General features: G+C 38.3%; 2 protein-coding genes and 1 long non-coding RNA gene across 15 annotated transcripts in view; 2 read left to right on the top strand and 1 right to left on the bottom strand.

Annotated features, from left to right (window-relative positions):
• The window catches only part of LOC308195236, a 303,868-nt gene extending 278,720 nt beyond the window's left edge, over nt 1-25,148 (bottom strand). For 2 of the 3 annotated variants that reach the window (XR_013951363.1, XR_013951364.1), the window contains exon 1: nt 24,849-25,148. This is a non-coding gene — a long non-coding RNA (uncharacterized lncRNA). Of the gene's footprint in view, nt 1-18,640; nt 19,433-24,848 lie in introns of those variants that run through there. The other variant, XR_013951365.1, reaches the window with a different exon arrangement.
• Nucleotides 8,000-15,377, top strand: OLFML1 (olfactomedin like 1). The gene is made up of 3 exons (XM_080592289.1): nt 8,000-8,593; nt 9,560-9,848; nt 12,930-15,377. Exons 1-3 carry the CDS (start codon nt 8,468-8,470, stop codon nt 13,706-13,708), a joined length of 1,194 nt encoding a protein of 397 aa, XP_080448415.1. The 5' UTR covers nt 8,000-8,467; the 3' UTR covers nt 13,709-15,377.
• The window catches only part of PPFIBP2 (PPFIA binding protein 2), a 112,759-nt gene continuing 105,595 nt past the window's right edge, over nt 20,427-27,590 (top strand). For 6 of the 11 annotated variants that reach the window (XM_080592262.1, XM_080592270.1, XM_080592251.1 and 3 more), the window contains exon 1: nt 20,427-20,699. In XM_080592262.1, the coding sequence (XP_080448388.1) occupies nt 20,563-20,699 (137 nt within the window). In that variant the 5' untranslated portion in view covers nt 20,427-20,562. Of the gene's footprint in view, nt 20,700-22,413; nt 22,481-23,275; nt 23,416-24,403; nt 24,560-25,167; nt 25,361-25,887; nt 25,904-27,590 lie in introns of those variants that run through there. The other 5 variants (XM_080592277.1, XM_080592273.1, XM_080592255.1 and 2 more) reach the window with 5 other exon arrangements.

The following is a 27,590-nucleotide window of genomic DNA, read 5'->3' as shown; positions in this document are numbered from 1 at the left end:
TAAGACTTGACCAGACCACCCAGCTAGAGCCGCTCTCCACATTACAAAATATAGTTGGATCTATAATTATCACTAACCTAGGCTTCGTGCACTGATGGCTTCTCAATATTGTTTGGTCAAGAGAGAGCCAGCATGACCTATTTAACAGAAGTTCAAGTTTCTATGCAATGAACAGGCTTTAAGGAGTGCTTTTAGCTCCTGCCCCTACATGCTTTCATAAGCTGTTCCTGTCTCTATGTCAAAGACTGTTAGCTTAGCCTAATTTGCAGACAGTTTCAGACTGACTGTATACTGGAACAGAACAAAAGAGAAGCAATGAAATCCATTATCAGTAGCAGTCCAGTGTCTGTTATCTCTCTCCTAAGCCAAGCACCATCATGTCCTAAAACCAAAGTGCTGCTGAACCAGTGCTGGGCCAAAGCTGAGATCTCACAGTTGGATAATACATGCAGCAGGAACAGCCACCAGTAACTTGATGTCCCTTGGCTGCACATGCAAGAATTTGTTGTAATCCTCTTTAACTGCTGACAGTCACTGGATCATATTTCTATTTTTCTATACTTCGCAGAATTATCTGCATGCACTACAATACAGACAAGGCTCAGGTTTGGCCATCTGGCCATAGATGTCAAGCTGAGACATTTTCCAGTGGCAGCATCTGGTTTCTCTACAAAAAGCAGCATGTTTGCAGCTTTGGGCCTGTTATATGGTAAGACTATGGACACATTATCTAGGCTGCCAGACCTTGCATCGGCTACTTTTGATTCATCTAACTCCCTAACCTTTTCTTTGTAAGGCTATGTACAAGTATATCTATTTGGTAAAGGTCTAATAAGGAGCTAAAGCTTATCCTATATATTTCTCCCTATGTGGTACATCACAATCACGAACCTGATGTTCATGCCAAAATTACTATATAAAGATAGTTTTGGAAGTGCCTAGCACTAGAAAGAAAAGCTCAGCTTTCAACAGGTATGTAGAGCCAACAATTCCTACACCATCAGTTTCTAGCTGGCGCAAGTTGTCTCTTCTGTACAATGGCATAATACTTCTGACAAAAGGAGAAGAGAAAACTGGGGCTGAATAGGATTCAGCTGCTTTGAAAGGGAGAGCTATTTGCAAAACAATCATTATATGGAAAAAAAATAAAGAAAAATAACTAATTAGTTAAATTTGCCAGCTAAAGGTGATGATGCTAAAGATGATGATGCCTGTTCCCTGCATAAAATAAATATAAAAACAGGATAGAAATACATGGCCTTGCATGGAGGCAGGAAAAAGCAGTCAGATTCTAATCTGTAATTAACAGGTCATGGCATGCCCTCAGCTGTGTAACAACTTTGGCCCTTAGAAGCTAACGTAATACATATAACAATGTATGGCAACACACAGATACCATTCAAGATATATCACAAAGCTCTCTATACTTCCCAATACCTGGCACATATCAAACACAGGAAGAGAGTCTAGTGTTTTTTAAGAGGGAGTTCCTGTAAAAGAAAACACGAAGCCCAGAATTAAAGACTGAGTTCTATTTCTGTAGTCTCTACAGAAACATGCCATAGGATTTTTTCATATATCCTATGCCATTTCTTTCTGTGTGACACTAGTAAGACACACTTTAGAGTAGACATACTTTAGACCAGGAAGCAGCTTGTAACAAAGACCAGCAAGAAAGTCACAGAAAAGACACCAGTGGACAAGCCCAATTTGTCACTTAAATTTTACCATTCCAGGCAGTAACCCCTTCTTAAAATTGCATTTCAGACAGAAATGCATAGATAATATGAATGAAAGGACCTAAAAGAATATACGTGTAATACCCATTCATGTGTTAACATTAAAAATCCCATAGGAAGATGAAAAATTCTCTGCCTAATTCTGCTATGGCATGTGAGAATAACTGCAGTAATTACTTACCCCAGACTAGGAAAGCTATTCTCAAAATTAACCCAACTGCTTTCCCAGGCTTAGTACAACAACAATTCTACAGAGATTGCACAATATATCTGCCAGAAGTACAAGTGCACAGAACAGACAATGAGTTCATGGTAGAACATTTGGATGTGTTATTCCCTTTTCTGTACATGATATGCAAGTATCTTGCTATTATACCAGCAGGCCTAAAGAGTAGTGTGCTAGCTCCCAAGCGTCAGGAATAAATATGCACCATTGGGAGATTACACTGATTCAAGCGCAGAAGAGATATCCCTTATGTACAGATGCTGCTTGTCCTCTGTTGCAGAGAACCACAGCAGGAATTTTATGTTTGAACATATGGACGAGTTAGTCATGCCCTATCTGCTCAGAGAAACAAACAGAGCCAGGCTGGATAGCTTGAAGGGCAGAACAGTTGTTCCCTGCCCCCCAGCCCAGTAAAAGGCCATGATGGTGGTACTGAATCTTTATTTTAATCAGTTAATAGATGCAGTTGCTGATTGTCTCGGCAACTAAGGTCTAGAGAGATGGAAAATTTTACCACATATTTTGTGTTGCTGAATGGATTCACTTTTTTTCAGCTTTCTTTAGACAAGTGTTCTGCTTTTTTGACATAAAAAAAAAATCTGGGTTGCATATTTCTGCGACAAGGCTGGCTTGTCTTGAGCAGAAACATATTTCAAACTGTACCAATTCATTGCACACTGAGCTCTGACAGGTCAAAGGGAACAGATCAAATCCACTTGATACCACACTGCACAATATTGGATGTTGTGCACAGATATATGTGACCTTTTCCCTGGACAGATAATTAATTTTGGCAATATAATAAAGCTTGAGGAATGGAATCAGTATAACAATGATAGTGCTGCTAAACAATAGGCTGACTTCTTTACAACATTTTAAAAAATGGTTACCTATTATTCATGTCAGCTTAACATGTTTGTGTCCTCTTCAATCGGCATACTACATGTGCTTTATTATTCACCATGAACTGGCACTAGGACCATCGCATCTGATGCTGACTTGCAAATGTGATAGCTCTAACCTTAGAGAACAAAGGCCACCAAATCCATTTCTTGCATATGCATCATGCTTAGAGTTCACTCTCCGTGGGTTTGAAAGACTATTTCCAATCCAGAGATTTTTGTGAAGGTCTTATTTTTTCATTTGTTTTCAGAGATAGGGTGCAGCATAATACAAAACCTACATTAAATGGAAATATGATCATCTCAAAATGAAGCTTTGAAAAAATATTCATTTTAAGAGTTGTACAGCTGACTGCTTCTCGGGTCCACCTAATACACCCTCTCCTGACCTGGAGATTTTCTGTCAGGAGATTTTGCCAAACTAATGCTCAGACTAATGCATATTTAAATAAATAAATAATTAAAACACAAAACATGCTTTACTATTCAGCATTCTGTGTTTAGTGCAAAGCAGGAAGATCTGAGCCAATAACATTAAAAACTGTTGATCTTGCTTAGATTCTATGACATGCATCAACAAAAATTTTGAGATCATAAATAGGTTGGCAGAAATAATAATTAATGATCTGAAAATTGAAATAAAATCTATTTTTTCCTAAGAGATTAGATAGGGAGGAATTTATACATGTGGAACTCCCTTTAAAGTCAGAATAGGTCTCTGGCTCAATTCCTGAATATGATTCTTAATTCTGATTTCATCTATACTGAGAAGTATGCTTGTACAGAGTACAGATTTAACCAAATTTTCCAGAAGAAATCTCAAACCTCCTGTGTACAAGTCTGAGAACACAGCAGGCCTCATTAATCTTACCTTGAGACTTCAAGATTCAGATGTCAGGAGCAGATATAAATAGCAAGATAGATAAAGATAGGTGGCTTTTTTTTTCCTTTAATCATATTCCAACTTCTTATATATTCCTAAAATATAACCTTTCCTGTTAAGTATGAATCTTGAGTTTGGGCTTGGCCACTACTTTGACTGCGAGTAAATACTGCACTGCTTCTCAAACTCTTCCTTAATAGGACTCATCTTTATTGGTAATGTGAAAACAGTGCAGCAAGTTTCAGTCATCCCCATCAACTTCTGCATGGCCCCTTCAGGGCCTTTTCTGTCCTAGTTCCTCCTAGACTCATAGACATTTTCCTATCTTTTAGGTTTTGCGCAGATTTAATTAGACACTTGTTAGCACAACTCCATTCTATTCAGCTCAAGTTTCTAGTGCCATACCTATCATCATAATCTCTGAACATGTCATCAGCAATCGCTTAGAAATTTAATGTAGGGTCAAAGTTTTAGTTTCAGACAACGTAACTGAAGAGTCCTGAACCCACTGCTGAGTCTTGCAGCACCCTGTTACAAACTTTCACATCCACCAGTGATCTACAAAAACATCTGTTATTCAACATCAGTAAATGTTTTTTCCACCAGCTAGTGACATTTAGTGATCTCAAAGGAAAAGTTACTTAATAAGCTTTAACAGCTTTTCCAAGTGTAAACAGATCCCTTCTCTCTTCTTTGAGAATGTAGGTACACAGGTTATGAACCCACGTCTTCAGTGCAACAATACAACACTGGAATATGATGAAGTGGTATAATGTTGTTGTCTACTAACCTCAGGAAAATAAAATAATAAATACCATAGTAGGCATTACAAAAATAGTCTTTGGTTTTCATCCAGGTAAGATTTAATATGAATTTAATAAATAGTAGTTTTGTATTACTCCTACAATATTTCAAAAATATAACCCAAGAAACACAAGAACTGGCTCTCATCTGAACTGTATCGAATGACTGTCGTGACCATTTTCTGTAAGTACTTTGAATTTAAACCAATCTCATTTTTATTATTTTTGTACTCCTTCTATGAATATGCTTAACATTCAAGAAAACAAATTTTAGTGAGAATATTCACACTGTAAATCAAGCCAAAAGTAGCAAAAATTTTAAGATTAATTTACAATGCATTGTGTAATTCAAAGTTTTAGTTTCACATTTATACAAATATAAACTTCCAAGTAGAAGGAACAGGCTTTGATCAACACAACGTATAATTCTGAGTTTGCAACAAACAAATGAATAGCCCATTCAAAGTCATTATGTGTGGCTGATTTCAACTTCAGACTTCAACAATCTGTGGATTATTTGACTAGCTCAAAAAAAAAATTTGCTTTTATGATTTCGTTTTTAGAGCCAGTCCCCATGAGATGATTTTTTTTTCCCTGCACATACTGCACATCTCAGGCTCCTGTCAATTCCAGAGTGCTAGCTTGCACCATTTTGCAAGACTTGTACCGCAAACCCTTGTGAGCTTGTCATTGAAGCAGTAGATCACTAAAGCCCTCTAGCATCTGGCTTACTAATAGTTTTCCATTTGGAAAACTATTATTTTGGACCATCTGAACCGTAGTTCCTTCACTAAGTTTTATCTCATTCAGAGAGTTTAGAACTGGTGCGTTCCAGTGCTCCCTTCCAGTTCCAAAGTCTGGAGCGCCGCCTAGTGGAAGCTCAAAATTCAGCAAGTCTTTTTTTTTTTTTTAATCTGTGTATTACATCCCTTACTGGTATCACTCCCAGCTCTGTTCTTATAGCAAAACAACATATAACGACTTCAATTTGATTTCAGACGTTTGCATTTTTATATCAACGTGGATCAGACTCCAAGATAAAGCAAAGTAGTAAAAAGAAAATCTTAGGCAGAATAGAAATTAAGTGTTGATTTTCCACTATGACAAAAGCCTTCTTTCACTTCAGAGATCTCAGCGTTAGAAAGCCTCATCAGGTAATGGCCAATAGTAATATTTTGCCCAAGTCTAGTTCAAAAGTAGAAAATACACATGACAATTATACATTTTATATTAATAATATGAAAACATCATTCTGGTCCAGTACCAAAACCTACCGATGGTAGGCTCTGGTTTAACCAGCTGAATTGCTAGAAACAGATATATATATTTAATAATATGTAAAAGTGAAACAGCAGCTTAAATAAGTCAATTATTTCCAAAAGCTAGAATTCACTTCAACTTGATGCTGATATCAATTTTAAGAACTGAAAACTCCATCCACAAACAGAGAAGGAGCTGAAAATGCCTTTTTTTTTTTAGTTGGAAGCCTCAAACAGCTGTCAAAACAGACAAAATAACAAAAGAGTGAAATTAGTGCAGCAAAGCAGCAACACTGACAAGAAAAAATGCCATCTTTTCTACAAAGAAGGACAAGAAGAGGGAAAAGGCACATATGCTCACATCAGTATACTTGCTTCTTTTTAGACACCTGTCTGTAAAAATCAAGATAGTAGTGGGAAACCTATTCCAGGATTAACTCATAAGAGAAAAAGTGTTGCTTAGGATAATCAACATCTTTCTGTTCTGTTAGTGTATAATGTTCTGTATACAGTTCTGTGTACTGAGATTGATGTCTTGCCTGACCTGCCAAGCAATCTTGCTTTCAATGATTATCAAATATGTATTTGACATACAAAATAACGTCAATGGGGAAAACATATATATAGATAAATAGATCATATATATATATATATACATATATATATATATACACACACACAAACATTATTATTATATCTTTATTTAGGCAGAACAAAACTGGAAAGTAAATAGTAGCTAAAGAAAAATAAACCCTGGTTTTTAACCAGATGCTATAGCATGTGCTCTGAGAACACTGTGCATCTGACATGGACCATCATCGTAATCTACCATGATGTTATGGCTTAATAAGCATAGCAATAGGAACGTCTTGTTAAAAGAAACCCTTGGAAGCTTCTGGTCTCTCACCTGGTTGGTAATTCTCAGAAAAGATGGAGCAACACTACAAAATCTAGTTTTTCTTATGTGGAGTGCTTAATCGTACACAGGACATTTATCTGTCAAAGTATTTCATTTTATAGGTAACTTGTCCCTCCTTTAAGAGAAAGGAAATAAATTATACACATTTATTGATTTTTAAGTATGCTTTCTTGGTCATAAGTTTGTAATATTTTGATTAGGTCATTTTATTTCTTTAGGTAGTCTGGATTCAAACAGAAATTAGGTTGCTCTGAGACTAATAAATGATAGCACTCTTTTTAAATTACAGACAATACTTGAGTAGAAAAGTTCAGACAACTCACCACAGCATAGGAAGAGGCTATACATATAATAATACCACTTCTAAGGAAAAACTTTCAGTAAGCAGTTCTGCTGACTGATACACTGACACACTCCAGTAAAATGCTGTGAAGCAGCTACTGCCTTGCTTTAGAGGACAACCCAGACTACAAACTGCAATAGAAAAAAATGAAGCTGCTACTTTGAAAGAGAGCTTCCAGACATAACTTCCTTTCTAGGGCTCAATTTTATAAGAATATTGCAAAAGACTTCTGTACACCTCTGAAATCTGCTTATAAAGCATGAACAACTGTACCCTGCAACAATCAAGGAAACAGAGGTTAAAGTCTGCCTGCTGTGACGTTTCCATGTATTCTGTCAATACTCTCATGCTTATACACAGGACAGTCAAAAGCCAAAGGAAATCTGTCTAAGTTAAAAAACCTCCAGAGAAATAAAATGGAAAAAAGCAGAGGTGGAGAATTCTGAGAAAGAGAAACGGAGACATCCAGTTTGGCTTCGGATACAAAGGGACCTTTCTAACATCCTAACACGTAGTTTCCTAGGGAATACAATGTTAGCATTGCTGTGTCTCTCTCCAGAGAAGGCATTCACTCAGGAAATCTATTAAAAAGAAAAAAATAAGCATATCCTCAATTATAACACTAACATAAAATAATTATTATTTTTAAGTTATTGTAAGTAGAATTATTATTCTTCCTGAAACAAGAGGTCTATCAAGGACTCCATTATATTGGCAAGGAACTGTGTTAAGGATATTGATTTTAGCTGGAAAAGCACTGGCAAGAGAAGACAGAAACAAGAAGGGGAAATTACTTTCTTTTAATAATTTTATTTTTTATTTTCAGTCCAGCTGTAAATAGGCTGAATACTGGAGTGTGAAAAAGAAGTGCTTTAGATGGTGGTTGCTGAAATAGCTACAGACATTATGCATCAGATCTTCCTGGGAAGGAACAACCAGTGTTTCACTGACTTTGAAGCTATGCTAATTTACACCAAGTACACACTGCACAGCACTGGTCACATGGAAGAGCAGATGGGAGGAGAAAGGAAGGAAAACAAATTATTTTTATTTGTATTTAATAAAATTTGGCCTGCAGGCTTTATGTGACTCAGTACTGAACATCTGGGATTGATCATAGGATCACAAACTGGAAAGCAGTCATCTGGCTTCTCAAAATACACACTTTCAGTTCCTGTTCCGTAACTTCATTTTTTTAAATGATAAACTGCAACAGCCATTTTAAGTCTTCCTAATACTTCCAGCCTCAGTAATTTCAGCTACTTTTTCACATCATGTTATCGGACAACTAAGTCTTTTCTAATTCTGGAGTGGCAGTAGTTTTGGGGATTGCCATCTGTACATACACACACTATTAGTTCATCATTTTTTACTTTCAAAATTTTATGAGACAATGATAGTCTTGCAAATCCAATTTTTATTAGCTCTATTCCTCGCAAGCATCATGGGAGAGGCCCAACATGTAATGCAAGATGCAGCACTGATGAACTACATCGACCGGCGTATCCTATCTTTGGAGGTATGTGCTATCTGTATCATTCAGTAATACTGCCTAACTCCAGATTAGGAAATGCATGCATGTTCCCCTGTATGTGTGAATACTGAAAAATTTGTATGCTAATCAGCATCAGGAAGATTAGTTTCCAGCTTTTTCAAATAACTACAATTAAGTAAAACTGTAGCTAAACTTTTAACTATAATGATTCCTGACTACCACATCCTTACTTAATGTAGGAGTATCTTTTCATAACGTTATATTTTATTCTGTTATCGCTTGTATTTTATTACACCATCAGTGAAAATTAGGTAAGTGTTTAAAGTACAGTCACAGTCCATCCGAGGGAACAGTATAACCATGTTGTCACCAGCAGAATTTTTGCCAAGTAGTAACAAGGAGACAGAAAAAAAAAACACAGGATAAGTTCCTATGTACAGATGAACCTAACCAAGAGAGTTATTTAAAACACTTTGTGTAACCTAGCAGTGTAATTAGGATCTGCACTTTAATTAGGAGCTAAAATAATCCCCTCACAGCTGGGAGACTGAAACAGATATTGCCTTTCAGTTATATAGAAGGAGCAGTTCCTGATAACATCTGCAGTAGTATAAATCTTTCATATATAGCTAAATCTAAATTCACTTGCCCTTGCAGTATTCTTATTTGTTTAGAAATACAGCCAAGAATTTGACAAAAAATTCTCAAACAGATGTCAGAATCTACATCTTCCAAAAGCCACACTACGTAGTACCTTGGTCAGAAGAGGTGTGCTCTCTGATTACAAGTAATCAGAAAGCACGTGTCCTTAAGTCTCTGTCTATTTCTATTTTCCATGTACATACACAGCAACAGACCACTGATTTCAAATAGATGGGGGGATTGCAAAGAAGAGAATAGCATGACTTTTAGAGTAATCATGAACGAAGTTGTAGTCTATACAGAATATACGTGCATATCTATATATTTTCTTCTGTGTTTTAACTCAAGAACCGACTGGAAAAATGTAACCAAGACATACTGGATTATGTCGAAGAATTCCGAGAGTTTTCACAGATGGTGCTGTCACGCCTGGCAGGACTGAACAATTACAAGACTGAGGTTAAAAGTGAAGTAGAGAATTTGCTGACAAGAGTTGAACGAGCACAAAGGGACATAGACTATTTTGGATCTGTCACAGACTCTAATACATGTATAGAAGTAGGTGAAGACCTGGTGAAACAGCAGCTATTAGAAGCAGAAGAAGAAAAAAGGAAACTTAAACTCATGCTTAACGCAAGTAAGAACAGTTCACTTTTCAGAACTTTGATCTAATCAAGCCAGTTCCTCAGCCAATGCATGTATGCTGATACAGGGATAACAGATTTTCACAAGTTATGTGAATACAACAGATAATCACATGGTTTGGGGGGTTGCTTTTTATTCTTTTATTTTTTCTTAAATACTAGTCTTTGAAATATAGATAGATAGATATGGGAGGAGCAGGTAAGGAAGTACAATTCAAATATTTATTTTGCAGATACTCTACGGCATATCAAATCCATCCTTTGGAAGCTACTTTTTATTATAAGATATAAACTTAAAAGATAATAATAAAAAAAGACTCTGAAGGTATGTTCTTGCAAAGACCCTGAAGAATTGCCAGTGCATTTCAGAGTACTGCAGCTGTACCAAGGAATTAATGGTGGTTTTTATTATTTGGAGTGGCCAAGGGTAAAAGCTTCGGGAGTAAACTCACAACTTAGTAAAACCTAATTCAATACTACATTTTCCTTCTATTTTACTGCCCTCTTCTGTTATTCTTTTCTCCCTCTCCCCACCAAATACTTTATCAAGACAACACACTGTCTTTGCTATGAGCAAAGCTCCCCTCTAATTTGAGAATTAAGTGTTAAAGTATCCAGTATGAAGAATACGTACAACCTGTAACTTTTTCCAAACAAATTAAATTTTATAAAAATGAAAAAAGTCATAATATAAACTGCTGTTTTAAACAGCTAGGTGAAAGATCTTTCGCAACCTCAATTATACAAATCCACTAACTTCAACAGAATTGAATTGACTTAATTTTACAAATAAGTTGACAATTTGCTCCTTCAGCTTTTCCAGCAACAGGGTATTAAGGCAGATGGTTAAAGAAGTGACCACCTATTCTGCTTCTAAGCTCTACTATTATACTGTGTGTCAGAAAGCACCGAATATCAAGGTCTTTCTTTTCACATAGTCTTTTTTTAATGTATAGTCTTCGTTTATTTATATTTAATACAGGCTTTTTTTGAGAGAGAGGCATGAAGTTCAGAGAATTTTAAACTGCCTGTAAAAGACTTGAAAAAATATTTTTCTTAGAGTTCATCAGGAAAAAAAATTCCCTTGTTGAAAGTTATTACTTTTAATTTTCTTGTAGCAGTGCATAGCAACATTATGTCTGTCGACACCAGTTAGATGCTTGCCCCATTGAAGTCTATGAGAAACTAATCACCACATGGATTTTACAGTACTTAGAAGCAAGGCACCCTTAACCTGACCAAACAGTAACTCTGCCTCTGTGCTATGATACATTACCAAGAAGTTATGATTTTTTTTCCCTGAGTAATTCCAAGACTTGTAATTAATTTTGTCTATAATTTTATTTTTTATTTACTTTAAGTGCAACCCTATTACTGGCACAGATTTAAGCTCATATACATTTGAGAAGAAAATAGTAGAATCACTGTTTTTTTTTTTTTTTTTTTTTACATTCAGTAGTTGATAGCTCATCCTGCTTTGGGTGGAAAATATCTTCCGCATATTATGGGACATGACAAGAAACAGTGGGCTTTGAAGGTATCAGTGGAGAATGTGGAAAAACTTTGGTATGCTTTCTGCTCGTCGTGCATGAGCAGAAAGTATAGTTTCTCCTTCTTCCCGTAAGCTGTTATGAAAGCCAAGGACAGCTAATAGCTTTTCTCAAGGAGAGACTCTTCACAGATATTGGATAGGAATCTGGCTATATGGCATATTTCTCCTGCAGATGAGATACTACTAATGCTCACTAGGTATTTTGACTCAAGGATTCCAGTTTTTTTTGTTTGTTTTTTAATCTATCTGATCAATAAATGTTAGTTTCAGCAAAGCTGATGTAGCTTGCTCAGGGAAGCTGCATCCAGAGTAAGGACTTCTAACAAAGAGTCCAGGCTGTAGCAACAATATCCAAATGCTTTGGTAAAGAATACCAACACACACAAGTGACATAAAGGTTGCTTTCTAAAGGCAATTGGAATCTTGCCACTGACTTCAATAGGCTCGTATACGGCCAATAAGGGAGACTGGTTTTGCTTTCTCCATTTCATCTACTGCCAGAATTTCCTGCTTTAGGGCTTTGTTTGTTCTGTTTACTAAAATGGCTGCACTTCATTAAAGGCAATTCTTTAAACTTCAAATAGTGTCTCTTGTAATTTATGAGTGCCTGTGGTAAACAAGCTTGTTAATATGCTTTGCAGTGAAGTTCTTCCTGGAAAGGATGGTACCCAGTAAAAATCTTACAGTCTAAATACCCAAGTCTTCACAAGCTTCATCTGTGCAGAGGGCATACAAAGCATAACAAAGCCAGAAATATGACCTGTTTGCTGCTGGTGCCAAAATTATACCTACAGTGAGCTAAAAAACTAGTCAATTCCACCAGCCATGCTTCTAGTGTAAGAATCAATAACACAGACATCATACCCGTTCATTTAAAGAACACATTAATGTATGGAAATTCCCGACTTTTTTTTTTAATCTATATATTTGTACTAGTTTTTGTGCTTCAGGTATTTGGAAGGGGAAAGGAAAGAAAACCTAGAGTTTTGGCTTCTTTACGATGTTCTTGTCTCATTTGTCTTCCGATTATAAATGAAAAAGAGAGGAAAAAAGCAATACTGAAAAAAATTATACACAACGTACCAGAAAAATGGGTTTTAGTCTATATACCTTCACTAAGAGATATATTTGATGATTTTACTGTACTAGTCTAACAAGTCACCTCTTTGAGAGTCAAAATTACAGCCCTGTAAAAGAACAGGTAGAAGTAATCAGGGAATTGCTAGCTGTGCTGTTGGCCTCCTGTCAGGTACACAGCTAGAATCCCTTTTGGATAACACTGGTCTTACAGAGCAGAAAGCAACACAGTATGTGTTTATGAAGATCTTCAATTTCCTTAGTAGGAAATGCCAAATAAATTATATAAAATGAACATAAACTCTACTTGATATAGCTACACTGCTGACCTTTACTGATATATTCACCTTGGCCTTATAGTTGGATTAAAAGGAAACTAAGAAAGGGAGCTAGAAAATTCAGATATTCTAATGTTTTATTGTTGTCTTTGGGTGTTTCCTTACAGGTTGCGACCACATGCTTGCAGGTGTAAAGTCCCTAAAGATAGTTAAGAAGACGGGAGATAAGCATGGCTCTTGGATGAAAGATCCTGGCAAAAAGCATACAAAGATTTATTTATTAAATAGTGCAGTGAATAATGTTATTTTTGAATTCGCAAATATCATGACATTCATGGAAAGCAATCATACACTAAAAGCTCGCAGAATCACCCTGCCATTCCCCTGGGAAGGAACTGGCCATGTCATATACCAGGGTTTCCTGTTCTATCACAGACATGGCTCCTTAAATGAGATAATTAAATTCAACATCCAGAAAAGAAATATAGCTGATCAAATGGTCCTGCCAGGAGCTGGAAAGATTCCTGCCTATCAGCTTTCTCCATCTACAAAAATAGATCTTGCCATTGATGAGCAAGGGCTCTGGGCAATCCACTCAGAACCAGAGACTGGAGGCAACATTGTTGTTACTAAAATCAACCACATAACCATGTCAGTGGAACACACTTGGGACACATCATGCAATAGCAAGGATGCTGAAGCAGCTTTCATGGCATGCAACACACTCTATGTTGTGTACAACTTTCCTAGTGGAGGCACCTCACGCATACATTGTGTTTACGATGTTTTGGATGCTGTAAATACGTACGAAATACCAGCACTGCATTTTCCAAAACGTCAGGGTAGCCATTCCACTGTACATTATGATCCTAAAGAAAAGCAGCTCCTTGCCTGGGGTGATGGATCTCAGATCATTTACAAGCTTCACACCACGCAAAAAGTTTAGAACATTTAGCTGCCTCTGGAATGTACTTGACAGCTAGCAGTCCCATGTCAAAGTGGTCTTCACTATGCATTAAAAACACATTACTTCCATCTGCTGCAACTTTCACCTATTCACATAAATTAAGGCTAACATGTGCCAGTGATCTTAATGTCCATTTAAGAATTTGTAAGGACCCTATTAGGAATTACATGACGACTTATCACCATACGCATACATGCACACAAATTAGTCTTAAAGACTAAGGTTAAAAAAAAAATAAAAGTCTGACATGTTCTCTCCCAATCAGAACTATACTTTCTGCTTCAGTGGCATGGAAGTCAAATGAGAAGTCCTTTCCATCCAACACACATTATCTGACAACCTTCACTACCCTAGCTCACTGCATAAAGCCTTGTTGTAAGCCCTGTAAAAGTCATATGCTTCCAGAAAAGCAATCTATAGATTTAACAGCAGAAGTTTATTATATCACAAAGCAAAGGAGCATACATCCTCACCAACATTTGGTTTATATTAAACATATATTTCTTGCCCAATACATCAAGGCTATTCCTAATCACTGACCTTATAGCCTATTTCCACCAAAACTCTACATTTTGGTTATCTGTATAGCTGCACAGTCCATTTTTGTTCCTGATAACACATAAATGGCAATATCTAGTTGCGACTAATCAGCTTCAATTTGCCACCTTTCTTTTTTTTTTTTCTCGTGTATCACTGCTTGTAAGAGTGAATGTTCCTAAATGATGCATTCTGTGCCATACAAGGTTTAACAGATTTTACCTAGGACTCCAATTGTTTCCTCTTATCAATCCATTTTCAGCATCTAGTTGTGAGGCATTTTCTCGGTACTTCCAATCACTTCTATTGCTCATATCTAAATATTTTGTAACCTACTTGACTCCAGCCAATACCTGTACAGAAAACACATCCCAGATGAGCACAGTAGTGCAAGTGAGGGCATGCCACTGCTCAGTCTTAGTTTTGCAAATAACAGAGAAACTCCAGGGAGATGCAACATGATTTGTTTCAAAAGTAAAAAAAAAAAAAAGAAAGAAAGAAGAAAAAAGAAGAAAAAGAACAAAACTCACACACTAGACACTTATGAAATACAGGTTTTGGCTTTGGTTCTTTGATTTTTGAATTTTAATGATGGTAGTATTTCTGTTTACTTACAAAGAAGAGCGGTGCTTGAAAAGCAATCCTCAGCTGTTTCTACAGGAAATCCATTTTGTTCTTTTCACCAAAAAGAACTGTTGTTTAGTTTAAAAATAGCTTCCACAGAACAACAAACATCAGGGAATGATTTTGTAAAGGAGTTCCAGAATACAACTAAAAGCATATGGACTGATGAGTTGCAACAATGCTGGTCTGATTTTTGCAGAAGTAATTATATCATCCTAAACAGCCTTAATAACTACAGCATTACTTCCATGTCACAGAGGCCGCAAGAAGCACAGTTAAAGACATTCTGGGGCTGAGAGAAAGAACTGTCACTTACTTGCTGCATAATCATGGGTGAAAGGCAGATTAGACAATTTGGCCTTTTCCTCATCTGTAAAATTACACACATAGAAATACATATTAACCACCTCTGCAATGCTTTGAGATCCTTACTGCAAATGGACATGTAATCTTCTTTACTTAAGAAATAAAGGCTTTTTGACACAAATATGGATTAAGCTTGCTCTTTTAGAAAAGGCTTTCTTGGAGTATGCTATGCTCCACACTATTGCACAGCAGAGAAAGCCTTCATTATTCTTCTATATAGATATATCAACAAACAACCATCCTGAGCCCACGCAGGGCAGTCTGAATCTTGCTGCCTGGGAAATCCAAACTCCATAACGAATCCACAGAGGTCCTAGTTTTGGTAAAAACAAAGTCCTGCATGGATGGGCTTCAGTAGGTTATTTCATATTGCATAAAATGAAGAAGAAGATTGAAAAAAGAAAAAGAAAACCTAAACAAAATAGACTAATAAAGTTCTCACAAATCTCAAAATTGACATTCAGTTACAAGGGGCAAGGTTTCAAGCCCTCTAGTATGAGAAATATATGTGAACAATAAAACGATTTGAAGAGCTGGAATTCCTAGATGTTAATCCTGATATTGATTTGTTGGCTAACAATTTGTGTGCAATCATAAGGAAACAGATCAGAAGGAGACATTACTAAATTAGCGTGTCTCAACTGTTTTTAAGCCCTTCCTTCCATGACAAAGACCCCCACAAACTTCCCAGGGAATTTCCTCCATCAATTCACAAGCCAGCCACTGGAAATTTCTTCCTAAGGCATAACTTCAGTTTTTCTTGCTGCAATGCATCCCCATTAATTTTTGTCATGTCCAAAATAAGAATACAAGAGCAGTCTTTTTTAATCAGAGAGTTATAAAACCCAATAGCCAATTTGAAAGAAGTACGAGGAAAAAGGAACATAAGAACACTAAGTTTATAACTCTGCTTATAATGATTCATGCCAGAGAGACTGTCTTTTTGTCAGTATCACTGAAGACTTTTCTTTCATGAATTTGCCCAATTACTTCTTATTTTAAAGGCCCGGTCTTATACTGCCTCCTCTATCACTGCCCATTTACCACAACTGAAGATTAGAAGACAAAGCATCAATGTAATTTCCTGTGGGTATATTCAATTTGAAAAAGTGATACTGTGTCATGTGGATGGATGGCTCTCCCATTAAGAGTCACAGAGATTTTCTTTGGCTTTATGCTCACACTGTATTTTTCCAAAAGCAATTTTAATGTCTGCAAGATGTATGCTGATTTAATGCCAGCTTTCCAGTGCCACATCTGCAGTTGGTAGAAAGAGCCTCAACAGAAAAGGTTTTTAAGAATAAGTGCAAAATCTGATTTAAAGCCTTAGCTCTTCTCCACACGGACCCAAGAAATGCCAGGAGCCATCTACTATCAGATATTTCAATCTTAGAGGCAATCAGATCTGAACTATGTTTAGACCATGCATTACTGTGGAAAAAGTGTTATCTCCTTTAAAGATCTCAAAAAGTTTATTTCAGAAATCATTTTTAGCACAAGCAATTTTGCTGAACACTATGAATTTCTTGTTTTGACCGCCATTCTAGAAGCTAGTCATCACAAGCAGCAGAGGAAAAAAATGCAGGATAAATGACAGCAATAAAGTTAATGTGTATAGCTCTAATTTTACAGGTTTACAGTTTAAGTTTCAGTAGACAAACTCAAAAAGCCTCCAAACTAGCCCACATCTTTTTCTTTTCACGACGTTAGCATTATAAGAAAAAAATAGTGAATCAACATGCAAGGAGGTAACTGCATTCCTGATCAGTCCTATCAACAAAAATGTATTAAAGTTTCAAATAATAGATCAATCATTTCCCCGAAGAACTAATACCATCCTATAATAGATATTTTAATACATTTTTTCTTATGAAGCTTGTACTAAAAACAAAGTTGTTTTCTATTTCTAAAATCAATAGGTATAAAAGATGAACATTTGTTCTAAGCAATTTTAAGTTCGTTGTCGATGGTATCATATACTTGTATGTCCCAACATATATAAGTCCACACACAGAAACAGGAAAAAAAACAAGGGCACAGAGCCATACAAGCATAAAACAATTTATCTACAACATGGCAGTTTTGCATGTGAAATCAGAACCACGAAATTTTGCATCCTACGCTTATTTCATAATCTGAAACAATGCACTTTCTTTTTTCTCAAGAAGAGACCTAGTCTTTTAAAACAAGAACATTTGAGTTTTCCCCATTGACAACCATCCAGCTACTCCTACAACATAACCGTCCAGAGGCTTATCAGGCACAGCATAGCACTGAAATCCCAGGAGCACAGTTAAGTTGCAGTTGATTTTGCAAGCTACAATTTTAGTGACTCCCTCTAACAGAGCTGTAAGGCGAGGAAGGAGCTGCTTAACACATTATTCCAGCTAAAGCAAACCTTTTGGATACACAGTTATGCAAATTTAAAAATTGCTGCTACAATATCTGTCTGATGTTACTCACTAAATTAAACACTATAAGTATTATTATTCATTTAAAAAAAATCACATTTTAATTTCATCCTTGTTTTTGTCCGTGCTAAAAGAACTCCTATTTCCTCAAAAAACAGTCAAACAACAACATCAGGTGACTGACTGCCCAAGAAAAACAATAAGGAATGTTTGTAATTGAGATATGAATACTTTTTGAAAAGGAATGTGGTACCATCCATGGAAACAGAATCCCAGTACCTGACAGTACACGAGCAAGAAAAAGTAGAAGCTAAATTCCTATCCCTATTCATTCCATTGTTTTAGGGAAACAAATATTTCCTCTAGATATATTTATACAAGTGTATTAAATAAAGTCAGCATTTTCAGGTTCTCCGTGAATGGTGAACTAGGCTTTAGGCCTGGATGTTATAATAATGTTTGTTTTTTGATTATTTTTTTTTAAAGAGCCTAAAAAGTAAGCCTTTTCTGAAAATAACTGCTAAAAACGAGTACGTGACAAATCTTTACACCAAAAAAAAAAACCACAATAAAAAAAAAATATATTTCTCAGGTTGAATATGCAAGTCACAAACCAGATGTGGATGCAGAAAACGACCACCTTAAACAACAGTAACATCAAAAACGCAATCACTGACATACTAGCAAGTGACTGCGATAATTACAAGTGTGCAGTAAAGTCTAGTACCAAAATAAGAGCCAAGCACTTCTGCTAAAACAGATATCACAATCACAGTGAAGACAACTGACCATAATTATTTCCTGTTCAGAGAAGCACTTTTTGGAGAGAGAAACCTCTAACTAGTTATTACCATAATAAAACAAAGGAAGTTCACATTAAGCTACAAAAAAAGGAAATATTATGATATCACGCAATAACATGTGCGGCTTAACTGAACTTGAAAGTTGAAAATAAAGTTGAACTGCAAGCTACCTGAAAAGGCTTGCTAGCCGCCCAAATATCAAAATTAACAATGCTTATGAAAAAAAAAATTCCCCCAATAAACTCTACTTCTATTTGAACTAACAGAAATTATAGTAAAACACAGAACAAGCAGCTTCAACTTTTAAACAGAGTTGAGCTTATTCAGAGGCTTATACAGCTGCAATCAGTGTGAAATCACAACAGTATTCAGAGGTCATTTGCAATGAAACACAGGTTTCCTTGTAATCTACCAAAACTCATGCAGCTGCGGCATTGCAATCAAGCTAAAAACAATCCTCCTGAGAGGGCTCATGATGGTACCTAAATTGTTTCCCCACCAGCTCTAGTTCCAGTGTGGTATAAAGGTGTCTGGAGGCTGTGTAGCTTTTACTGCCAAATCCTAGTCTGAGCTCTAATCACGTGGATTAAAATATCCATGTCTTCTGCCAGAAAAGTATTTAAAAAAAAAAAAAAGGCATGATTCAAATAGAATGTGTGTAATTTTCTAACTGAAAACATACATGTAGATAGCTCATGGTAAAGGACTTAATTTGGATTTCTTTACCTCTAACCTTAGCATTTACAGTGTGACTTTAATATGAGGTAAGATCTATGTATCTGCAGAGACAGACAAGTATTCCAGACGTATACCTTGATTTGGGTGAAGACAGTATGATAACTTGTTTTGGCCATGTAGAAGAAAGGAAAATCTTTATGTAGCTGAGATTATTTACCAACCCCTAGTAATACTTCCCAATTTATATAAGATCTGCTATAAACTCAAATATTCATAATCTTACATTGACTTAGAATCTTGATAACTAGCTTTAAAGTTCATGGACGATATAAAGGAAGCCTAGCAAATGTGTTCGTAGTCATTTTTTTCTGCTGTGAGACGCTCACTTTCCTATGCTAGTTAATTTTAAAAATAAAAACATAGCAGGAGACACTTTTATTGTTATTTCTAAAATCTTGTGAAAGCATAGTGACCGGGAGGTAGGTGGACATCTTTCAATTAGGCATACTGCTCAAAGCCAGGACAGAGAAAAGATGCATTAGCAGTTTAGAACTGCTAAAAAACTACAGTCTTGGAGAGACAGAATATGTTTTTAGGTGCTAGGTCAAGTTTCAGAAAACCAAAAAGGTTATCTGTGAAGGTAGAGAAAGTAAGAAAGGGAACAGGCACGGGGAAGCATCCAGAAGTGAGACTCCATGAAGAGTCAAGAAAGGTTCTTTGACAGGAAACCTTTATTGGGCAGAAACAGATTGCTTACCCCCCAGGGAATCTGTAAAACTAGGAGCTCCTGTTCCGGGTGTCAGTCATGGCCAATTACTTATAATTTCTGAGCTATGCATGCTATGGCACACACATACAGGTTATCAACTCCTGGATCTGAGACAATCATTAGAGATTGGGTCCTGCTGCTTTTTTTGTAGGTGTTGATTTGGTTGTGGGGTTGTTGGAGTTCTCTTGCAGTAGATCTTAGTGACTGCTTGCAGGCCAACCTTTAAAATAATTTTAAGATGTGTATCAGCCAAAGACTTTGTTATACCTGACTGATACATTGCCTGATCTTATATAAATCTCAATAGAAAGTATCATTTATCTTCTCTGTGAAGTCACATTTTAGCAAACACCAAAAAACACTGACAAAAGAAAGCTGAACAGTAAACCAAGAGCTCTGGCATGTGACTGAGTTACTGCATCTCAGCTGAGTCACGCAGGGTAAGTGACCTTGCCTGCCCTTGCAAACATAGAGGTCAGATGAAAGCGGTTTAAGCTAATCTTTACTGCCTGAGAGTTGCGACAAGTTAAGTCACACACCATGGTTCGCTTCTGCAGCTAAGCAAACAGTATTTTGTTATATCAGACTTACTGAATTGTAAACAAAATATGCTGGAGCTGTCTGAGGCTTTTCTCTATAACAAAGATGACTTCTTGCATCTGTATGTATGATTATAAGAAAAAAAGCTGTGCATTAACAACTGTTAAAGACAGAAATGATCAAGAGCATTATCTGGAGAAACAGAGGAGAGAGAACCTTGCCTTGCAGCTCAAAACTTGCAGGTAAGACAAACTTGGAATTTTCCTGCTGTTATGGTTTCTCCTATTTTTGAAGCTAGTGGATTAAAAAAAATAAAAGCTCAGAAAAATTGCACCTTACTTGACTCAAATCTAAATGCTGGCTAGAAACTTTTGCCAGAAGGTAGCAGAACAATGGATACATTTTTAACAAAGAAACAGTTTAATAATGTCTTATATAATTAAAATACTTTCTAGCATGTATTTTTTCTACCATTTCTTAACACAGAGCATTTCAAACAAATTTAGATAAACACGAAATCCCACAGTGCTCAGAGTTAAGTCTAACTGAAACAAGCTTCATGGCTCATAATTACCTCAGTATAGAAAATAGAGTAACAGCTTATATGGTGGAGTATTCTCTATCCATAAGCAGGCAGTAACTTAGAGTAAAAGCTCTATTTTGCAAGCTGCATTAAGAAGGTCTCTCCATGATGGTTACAGCAAACTTGGATGCAGATGTTATAAACAGCTGTCTGTCTGGAACGGCTGCACCTGCCCTCCAATAGTTGGTTGTTTGTTGGGTTTGTTTTTCATTTACTGTGGTAGACTTGCCAACCTACAACCCTCCCCACCCCCACCCCCCCCCACCCCCCCCCCCAAAAAAAAAAAAAAGGCGAAATGCCTCAACATAGGGACCTACTAATATATATCTGGGAGCCGAGAAAGTTAATTCCAAACACTTTCGAAATCACTCGTACTTGTTTTAGAAGCTGAACGCTAGATGGAGCTACGCTCTTGTGGCACCACTGGCTGAACTCAGCTAGTTAACGCTTTCTGACATAATCCCAACTAATTAAATGCTAGCAGCCAGGTCAATAGCTTCTTTACAAGTGTTTAAAAACGCTGAACAAAAGTAACAGTACATTTCTGAAAGAGTTTTTAAGAGCTCCATTTGTCCATTAAAGACTTCTGAAATTTAAACAAAAGACTGGAAAACAAATCAGCTAAATAAGTATAGTATTCTCTAGGAAAAGTATCTACACGTTAAGGAATAAAAATAAGTGTATTTCATCTGACCTGGTGAGAGAGAGAGAGATCTGAATGAAGACTTTTATATTGTATATACTGGTATGGTAGCCTTGGTACTCTAAAGTGAGAGAGAAAAAAATAGTACATTCAGATTTAGTATCAAGTACCTCTACTTGTCCAGATTACAAGAAAATTTCAAGTGTAATTTTATGTAGAAACAAAATATGTTTAAATAAACTCTCATTTGGAATATTTCCCTGTTACTCCACCAAATAATGACAGGAAAAGAGAAAAAAAAATCAAATCTTGTCCATTAAAAAAGAACATATGTTTAAAAAAAGTTTTAAAGGGTAGGAGAAGGCTTTCTACCTAAGGACAGGATATTGGTAATTTCTGGCAACAAATTTCCCTTGAAGATAAGGCAGGGTAAGTTTTCTAACGAAACATAAGGGATTAGCTGTATGGAGTCAATGGGGAAGCATTCTCTATGCCATGATTACCAGTCTACAGTTTATTTAACCAAATTTACAAGAAAGGAAACCTCAGAGTGTTTAAATGGCTTGTTTGTTCATAAACAAGTGATTACACAGCGCTTGCAGCTTTCAGTCCTGCATCGTGTTATTTGTACATTATGTTTTAATGCTGGTGTTTCATATAACGTAGTTTATGAATGAGTACGGTGATTTGGGGAAAGAAGTGAAATTACACTGGGTAACCTTTACTGTAGACTCCTTGGACAAAAGCTCAATAAAGGAGGACATGAGATCTCACTCATCTCTTGAGAGAATTCCTGGGTAAGTTGCTTATAAAAAAATAGAATTGTTGGGACTGGATTTTAACTACAGTAGATGAAGCTAATTTACTCTTCTTAATAAACAGTGTAATTAAAGCTTTATAAAAACTTTTCAGCAAATATAATGGCAATTTGGATCATAGTGCATGGTAGTTATATCTTACTGAGATAAACCATTTGAGCAACATCTAGGAGCTCACAGATAACTACACCGATTTCAGATATGGAAGAAATGAAAATGGTCAGTAAAGCAGCATCCAGCAGTGCTCTCTTTTGGGGTCCCTAACTTGTTTTTTCTTAGGCCTTTTCTGAGGATGATTCTGTTCTCCCTGAATAAGCTTCATTGTTGTATATGAGAGGCCAAGACTTAACACAATGCTAGCTTTGTGACAGTAATGTGTCTGCACTAGTGCAGAAAAGAAACCACTCTTATTGACGGGGGACTTCTGGAATGGTAATTAGCCAAGAGGCCAGGACAGCTGAGGGAGTGCTTCTGAAACCTGCTACACTGAGACATGGAATAACCCACTTCAGTGAAAATGACATTAAATATGATTTAGGATAGACAAGATAAACAAGATAAAGTTAGCCCAAAATACAGCAATACTGCAGAAGTATCAGCACCATATCCATCAAACACAAACAGAACACTAAAATGATTACATGTGAATATCGCAGCAGTAGCAGGACACTGGTTTGCCTTCTGTGCTTGCCCTGTGCTGCTCAAACTCTCTTGCTTCTGCCCTTCACTGCTTACAAAGGGAGTGGCAGTGATTGCACAACCTCTCTGTTCCAGGTCCTTCCCCTTCACGGCACCAGGGCAAGGCCACGCTCACCTTCCCATGCGCTGGCTGGCAGCACTTTTCCCAACAAAACACTGGAGTACAGCATGTGCCAGCAGGGGCTTGATAATTACAGGCGTGAACAAGAGAAGAGGTAACAACACTACGTGGCCATAAAGGGGTAAATGAGGTTCCAGCTGCTTTCTTTCATCATATGGAAAGTCACCCAGACATGTCCTAGACCATCAGCAAGGATGGCTGGGGAAAAGAATGAGAAACCAGGTTGGTGTTGAAAAAGTTTCTCAGCTTTGCCCAGATGGTTCCAAATTCCACTGACCCTTTCCCAAACAGCTTAACACTGCAACCAACAGTGCTATAGTAATACTTTTTCATATCATTATGAAGGATACAAGTGTTATCAACCATTATAATTTTGACCATTCCTCCACATGACCTATTTAAGACTACCTCAGAGGTGAGAGGTAGACGAGAAATTTGAAAGCAAGCCAAATGAATACACAGCCTCTGGATTCTTGCCAATTTTAATTATTCTTTAGCATGTTCAGAGATGTTTCAAAGGCATTCTACTTCCCATTTTCTCTCTTCCCCACCTTGGGCATGTTCGCTCTGTCACTGAGGTCCAATTCTTTATTTGGAATATCTGGTATGTGATTCATAGTCTTGATCTTGTGCAGAAGTTTAAGAGAAAACTAAAATCATACACAACTCTTCACAAGGTCAGAGTGTATTGGTAACAGGAAAGAAAATACCTTAATGCTTCAACATTTACAAATACAGGGCAAGCTTACACTAGCCAAAAGAGAATTCTAAAATTTAGCATAATCATTATATATAATTACACTTAAAAATCATGCATATTAAATAAGCTTAGCCTATTTAGATGGAAGTCAGCAACATCACAGAGGTAAGAGCAAACTGTGGTGGTTGAAATACAACTGCTCCACAAACAGTCAAAGGTGTGCGTTTTAATTACGTTGCTTGTGTTACAAGTACTCGAAACTCTTTATCTCTCTTTCTGCTAAATGTTTACTGTTGTTTAGTCAACTCCCTGCAAAACTGACATAATCAGAAGTACTCAGCAGACCCATGCTGTGAAAGAGCTGTGTCAGTATCACATGTGGGATAAAAACAAGGCAACACAAAACTTTGCTGGACTTTGGGCGCTTCACTGATCCAAAGTGACCAGTAAACCCTCAATGAGCAAAATGTATGGAACTCTTCATGTTACTGGAAGGAGCCTGGAAGCTCTACAGACAGAAGACCCCTACCTTTTGATTGTGAGTCTGTTCTGTGTGTTGCTTCCTTAGATGCTTTCTGTACTAGAGATTTTTGCAATCATAAATGTAGCATTAGAGAACCTTTTTAGGAGTCAAAAGAAATATGACTTAAAACACCATATCAGTATAAACGGGCTGTGCTATTTTACTGATAAAGCATTTCTGATATTAAACCTAAGTATAAAAATCAGATATTTTAATGCTTGTGGAGAGAGAGCATTGGTTTTTCTCAGTTAATATCGTAAGGCTTTTGTTAACCTAGAAGCCCTTGAGATGTAAGGATACGCACCACGGAGATGCCTGGTGGAGCGGTTTAGAGCTCTGAACTTCCACACAACTATTATATCTCGAGGAATTACGGAAGAAATCAAACTCGGCAAGCCGGGGCGCGGGGACAGGTCGCTCGCAGCGAGGCTCACGGCGGGGCCGGTGACACCCGGCTTCAGCGGCGAGCTGAGGGGAAGGCTGCAGGCGGGGGCAGCCCCCACAGGGCACGGCGCTGAGGGGAACCGGGGCACGCACCTGCCGCCCGGCTCCTCGCCGCCTCAGCGCCCCCTCAGCGCCCTCCTCCTTCCCCCCCCCTTCCCGCCCGCCGGGCCCGTCACGTGGGGGCGGCCGCCGCCGCTCCCGGCCCCGCAGCCGGCGCCGAGGGGGGGCCGTCCGCGCCGCGTCCCTCGCGCCCGTGAGGCGAGCGCCACCGGCCCCCCCAACGGGCAGCCGCCGTGTGGCGCACCTGGTGCCGCCGAGGGGCGCAGCCTGCCGCGGGGGGCACCCAGCCCGGCCGCCGCCGCCGTGGTGCAGGTCGGTCCCCGCGGGGGTGGCGGCGGGGCGCCGGGCGGGGGGGGGCGGCTGCTGGGGGCACCGCGGCTGGGTTGTAGAGGGGACCCGCCGCGGACGCCTCTTGCTTCTCCTCGGACGTGTGTTTGCTAACGCTGTTAGGACGCCGCGCTCTTGAGAAGGGTTTTAAATAGACGCGGCTCCCGTAGGGTAGATGTTTTATCCTCGCAAAGTTCTGAAACTTGAGCTCCGCTAGCAGGTAAATAAACGAAGCGTGTTATCGGCAGGGCGGTTGACTGGGGAGCTGCTGTCAGCAGTGACGCCCAGGTGCAGCCGAGGTCTCCCCCTCTCGCCCCGGCCTTTAATTGGAAAAAGTAAATGAGGAAAGCGGTATGTTCGTGGGGCAGACGAGGCGGTGACAGGTTGTCGGGGAAGGAGCGGCCGGGAGGTGAAGGCGGTTGTTCTGTGCTCTTCTACCAGCGCAGCGAGGAAGGCGGTAAGAGCGTGAGGAGATGCCAACTGCTGCCCAGCTTCGTGGCTCAGCACTCGTGTTTTCGTGCTACTATGGTAAAAATATCCCCCCTTAGCATCTGTGGGAATGATAAGCGGTTGTGTGTTTCCGTGCCTGATCATTTGTTCAGTTTCGTGGGGGGCGACGTAAGATGTCGAAGTACTAGTTTGGTCGCATCTGACTGTATGTGGGTGAGGTGTAATATGTGCCTTTGAAGATTTGCATGCACATTTCCGTGGTCATAAATGTCTTCTCCAACATAATTATTTTAACTGCAGGGGTTTGGCAGGTTAGGGAATAGTGAGGGGCACATCTCTGTGTGACTCCTGTTTTTTTAAACAGGAAGTAGCGCTGTGTGAACAGGTGCACATAGCACGAGGGGCTTCGTTCTGAAGCTTGCGTGGAAATGTGGAAAGAGTAGATGGGGAAGAAGTAGATGAAGAAGGCTGAATCTCGGCTTTCCAAACGTACCTATTTACTTTGCTTGTGTTCCTGACTTTGATTTGGCTCTGCTGTACTAACATCCTTGTATCTTCCTAATGGAGAAACGCTTGGAGAAGAACTTGTCATACCAGACGAGGGAAAGGACGAATTGCGATAAGCCTGAACAAGCATGGCTTGTTTTTAAGTGATATGGATTTACCCTCTGTTTGCTGATATTCCCAGTTTGAAGCGATGGGAAGGGCCTCTTGAACCTAAAGGAAACCCAGTGTAAGTGAGTAGAAAAAGAGCTCAGAGGAACCTTAGGGTTGTCTTCTGGACAAGTATGGTTTGTTGCCAGAATAGGAGAGAGAGAGAAATGATGTCAAGTCCCCAGAAATGGGACTTAAGCTGAGGGATAGCTCAAGACTAATCTTGGCACTGACAGCTGATGTTTATGTCTGCTGTTGACGTACATGATACGCCTGTAACTGTTTCACGTTAACAATAGCCTCACTTCTTAAAACTTAAATGCTTTATTTATCCATGCCAGGTAGTAATCAAGAGGCTTGGCAAAATAGCATTTTATCTATCATACATCTGGGACTCTGCCCTATGGGAAACATCAAATTAAAAGGAGGGGGCAGAAACTGGTTAATCTCCTGTCTGGCTGAAGCATGGTTGGAATTGGGCTGGGAGCATTGTTCCCTGGTTCCTAGTTCCCTTGCCGCTTTTATCTTCTGTCTCAGGAAGTTGAGGAGTTAAAGGAATGGTGGCAGAGGACACTATTGGTACCATCTTATTTCAGTCCAGCTACGCCAGCCATATCATATGCTAGAAACAAGGAGTGTAAGAAGGAGGTAGAGAAGGAATGAGCAGAGCTTTCTGGGTTCTTGAATCAGTTCTTCTCCCTGTCCAGTATATGTTGAAGGAGAAACTGACGCAGGGCAAAAGAGTGGTCTCTGCCTCCTTTATGTCCTTTCCTCTATCATGTTTCTGTTGCACTGAAGTCTCTCTTACTTTAGACCATCAGTGCAGGCTGCAAGGCAACATAATGTGACTTTATGTGGCACAGGGTGTTTGAATGGGTGATGGGAAGAGAACAGATGGAGAAGAGTAAGTGAAGACCTTAAGAACCACCTTTTCTGAACACTTAGGGTCAGCAACAAGGGGGAAAGCAGAGGATATGGTGCTGTGAGTACAAAAGAGAGGAAAATGAAAAAGAACTAAATATGGCCCTCCTTTTTTTTTTTTTCTCCTGTGCAGCTCTGCTTCTAGCCTTCATTTACCTAACTTGTTTCCAGTTTTCCCTCTCTCTTTAAC

Source organism: Anser brachyrhynchus, assembly GCF_964034855.1.
Source record: "Anser brachyrhynchus genome assembly, chromosome: 5".
Taxonomy (NCBI): domain Eukaryota; kingdom Metazoa; phylum Chordata; class Aves; order Anseriformes; family Anatidae; genus Anser; species Anser brachyrhynchus.
This window is presented reverse-complemented; position numbering and strand designations above follow the sequence as displayed.

What these genes read in the sequence shown, in the direction of transcription:
- OLFML1 (XM_080592289.1), top strand. Translation starts at nt 8,468, where the DNA reads ATGATAGTCTTGCAAATCCAATTTTTATTAGCTCTATTCCTCGCAAGC. An exon ending in GGCGTATCCTATCTTTGGAG is followed by an intron (nt 8,594 to 9,559) that starts GTATGTGCTATC and finishes TTTTAACTCAAG; the next exon opens with AACCGACTGGAAAAATGTAA. An exon ending in TAAACTCATGCTTAACGCAA is followed by an intron (nt 9,849 to 12,929) that starts GTAAGAACAGTT and finishes GTTTCCTTACAG; the next exon opens with GTTGCGACCACATGCTTGCA.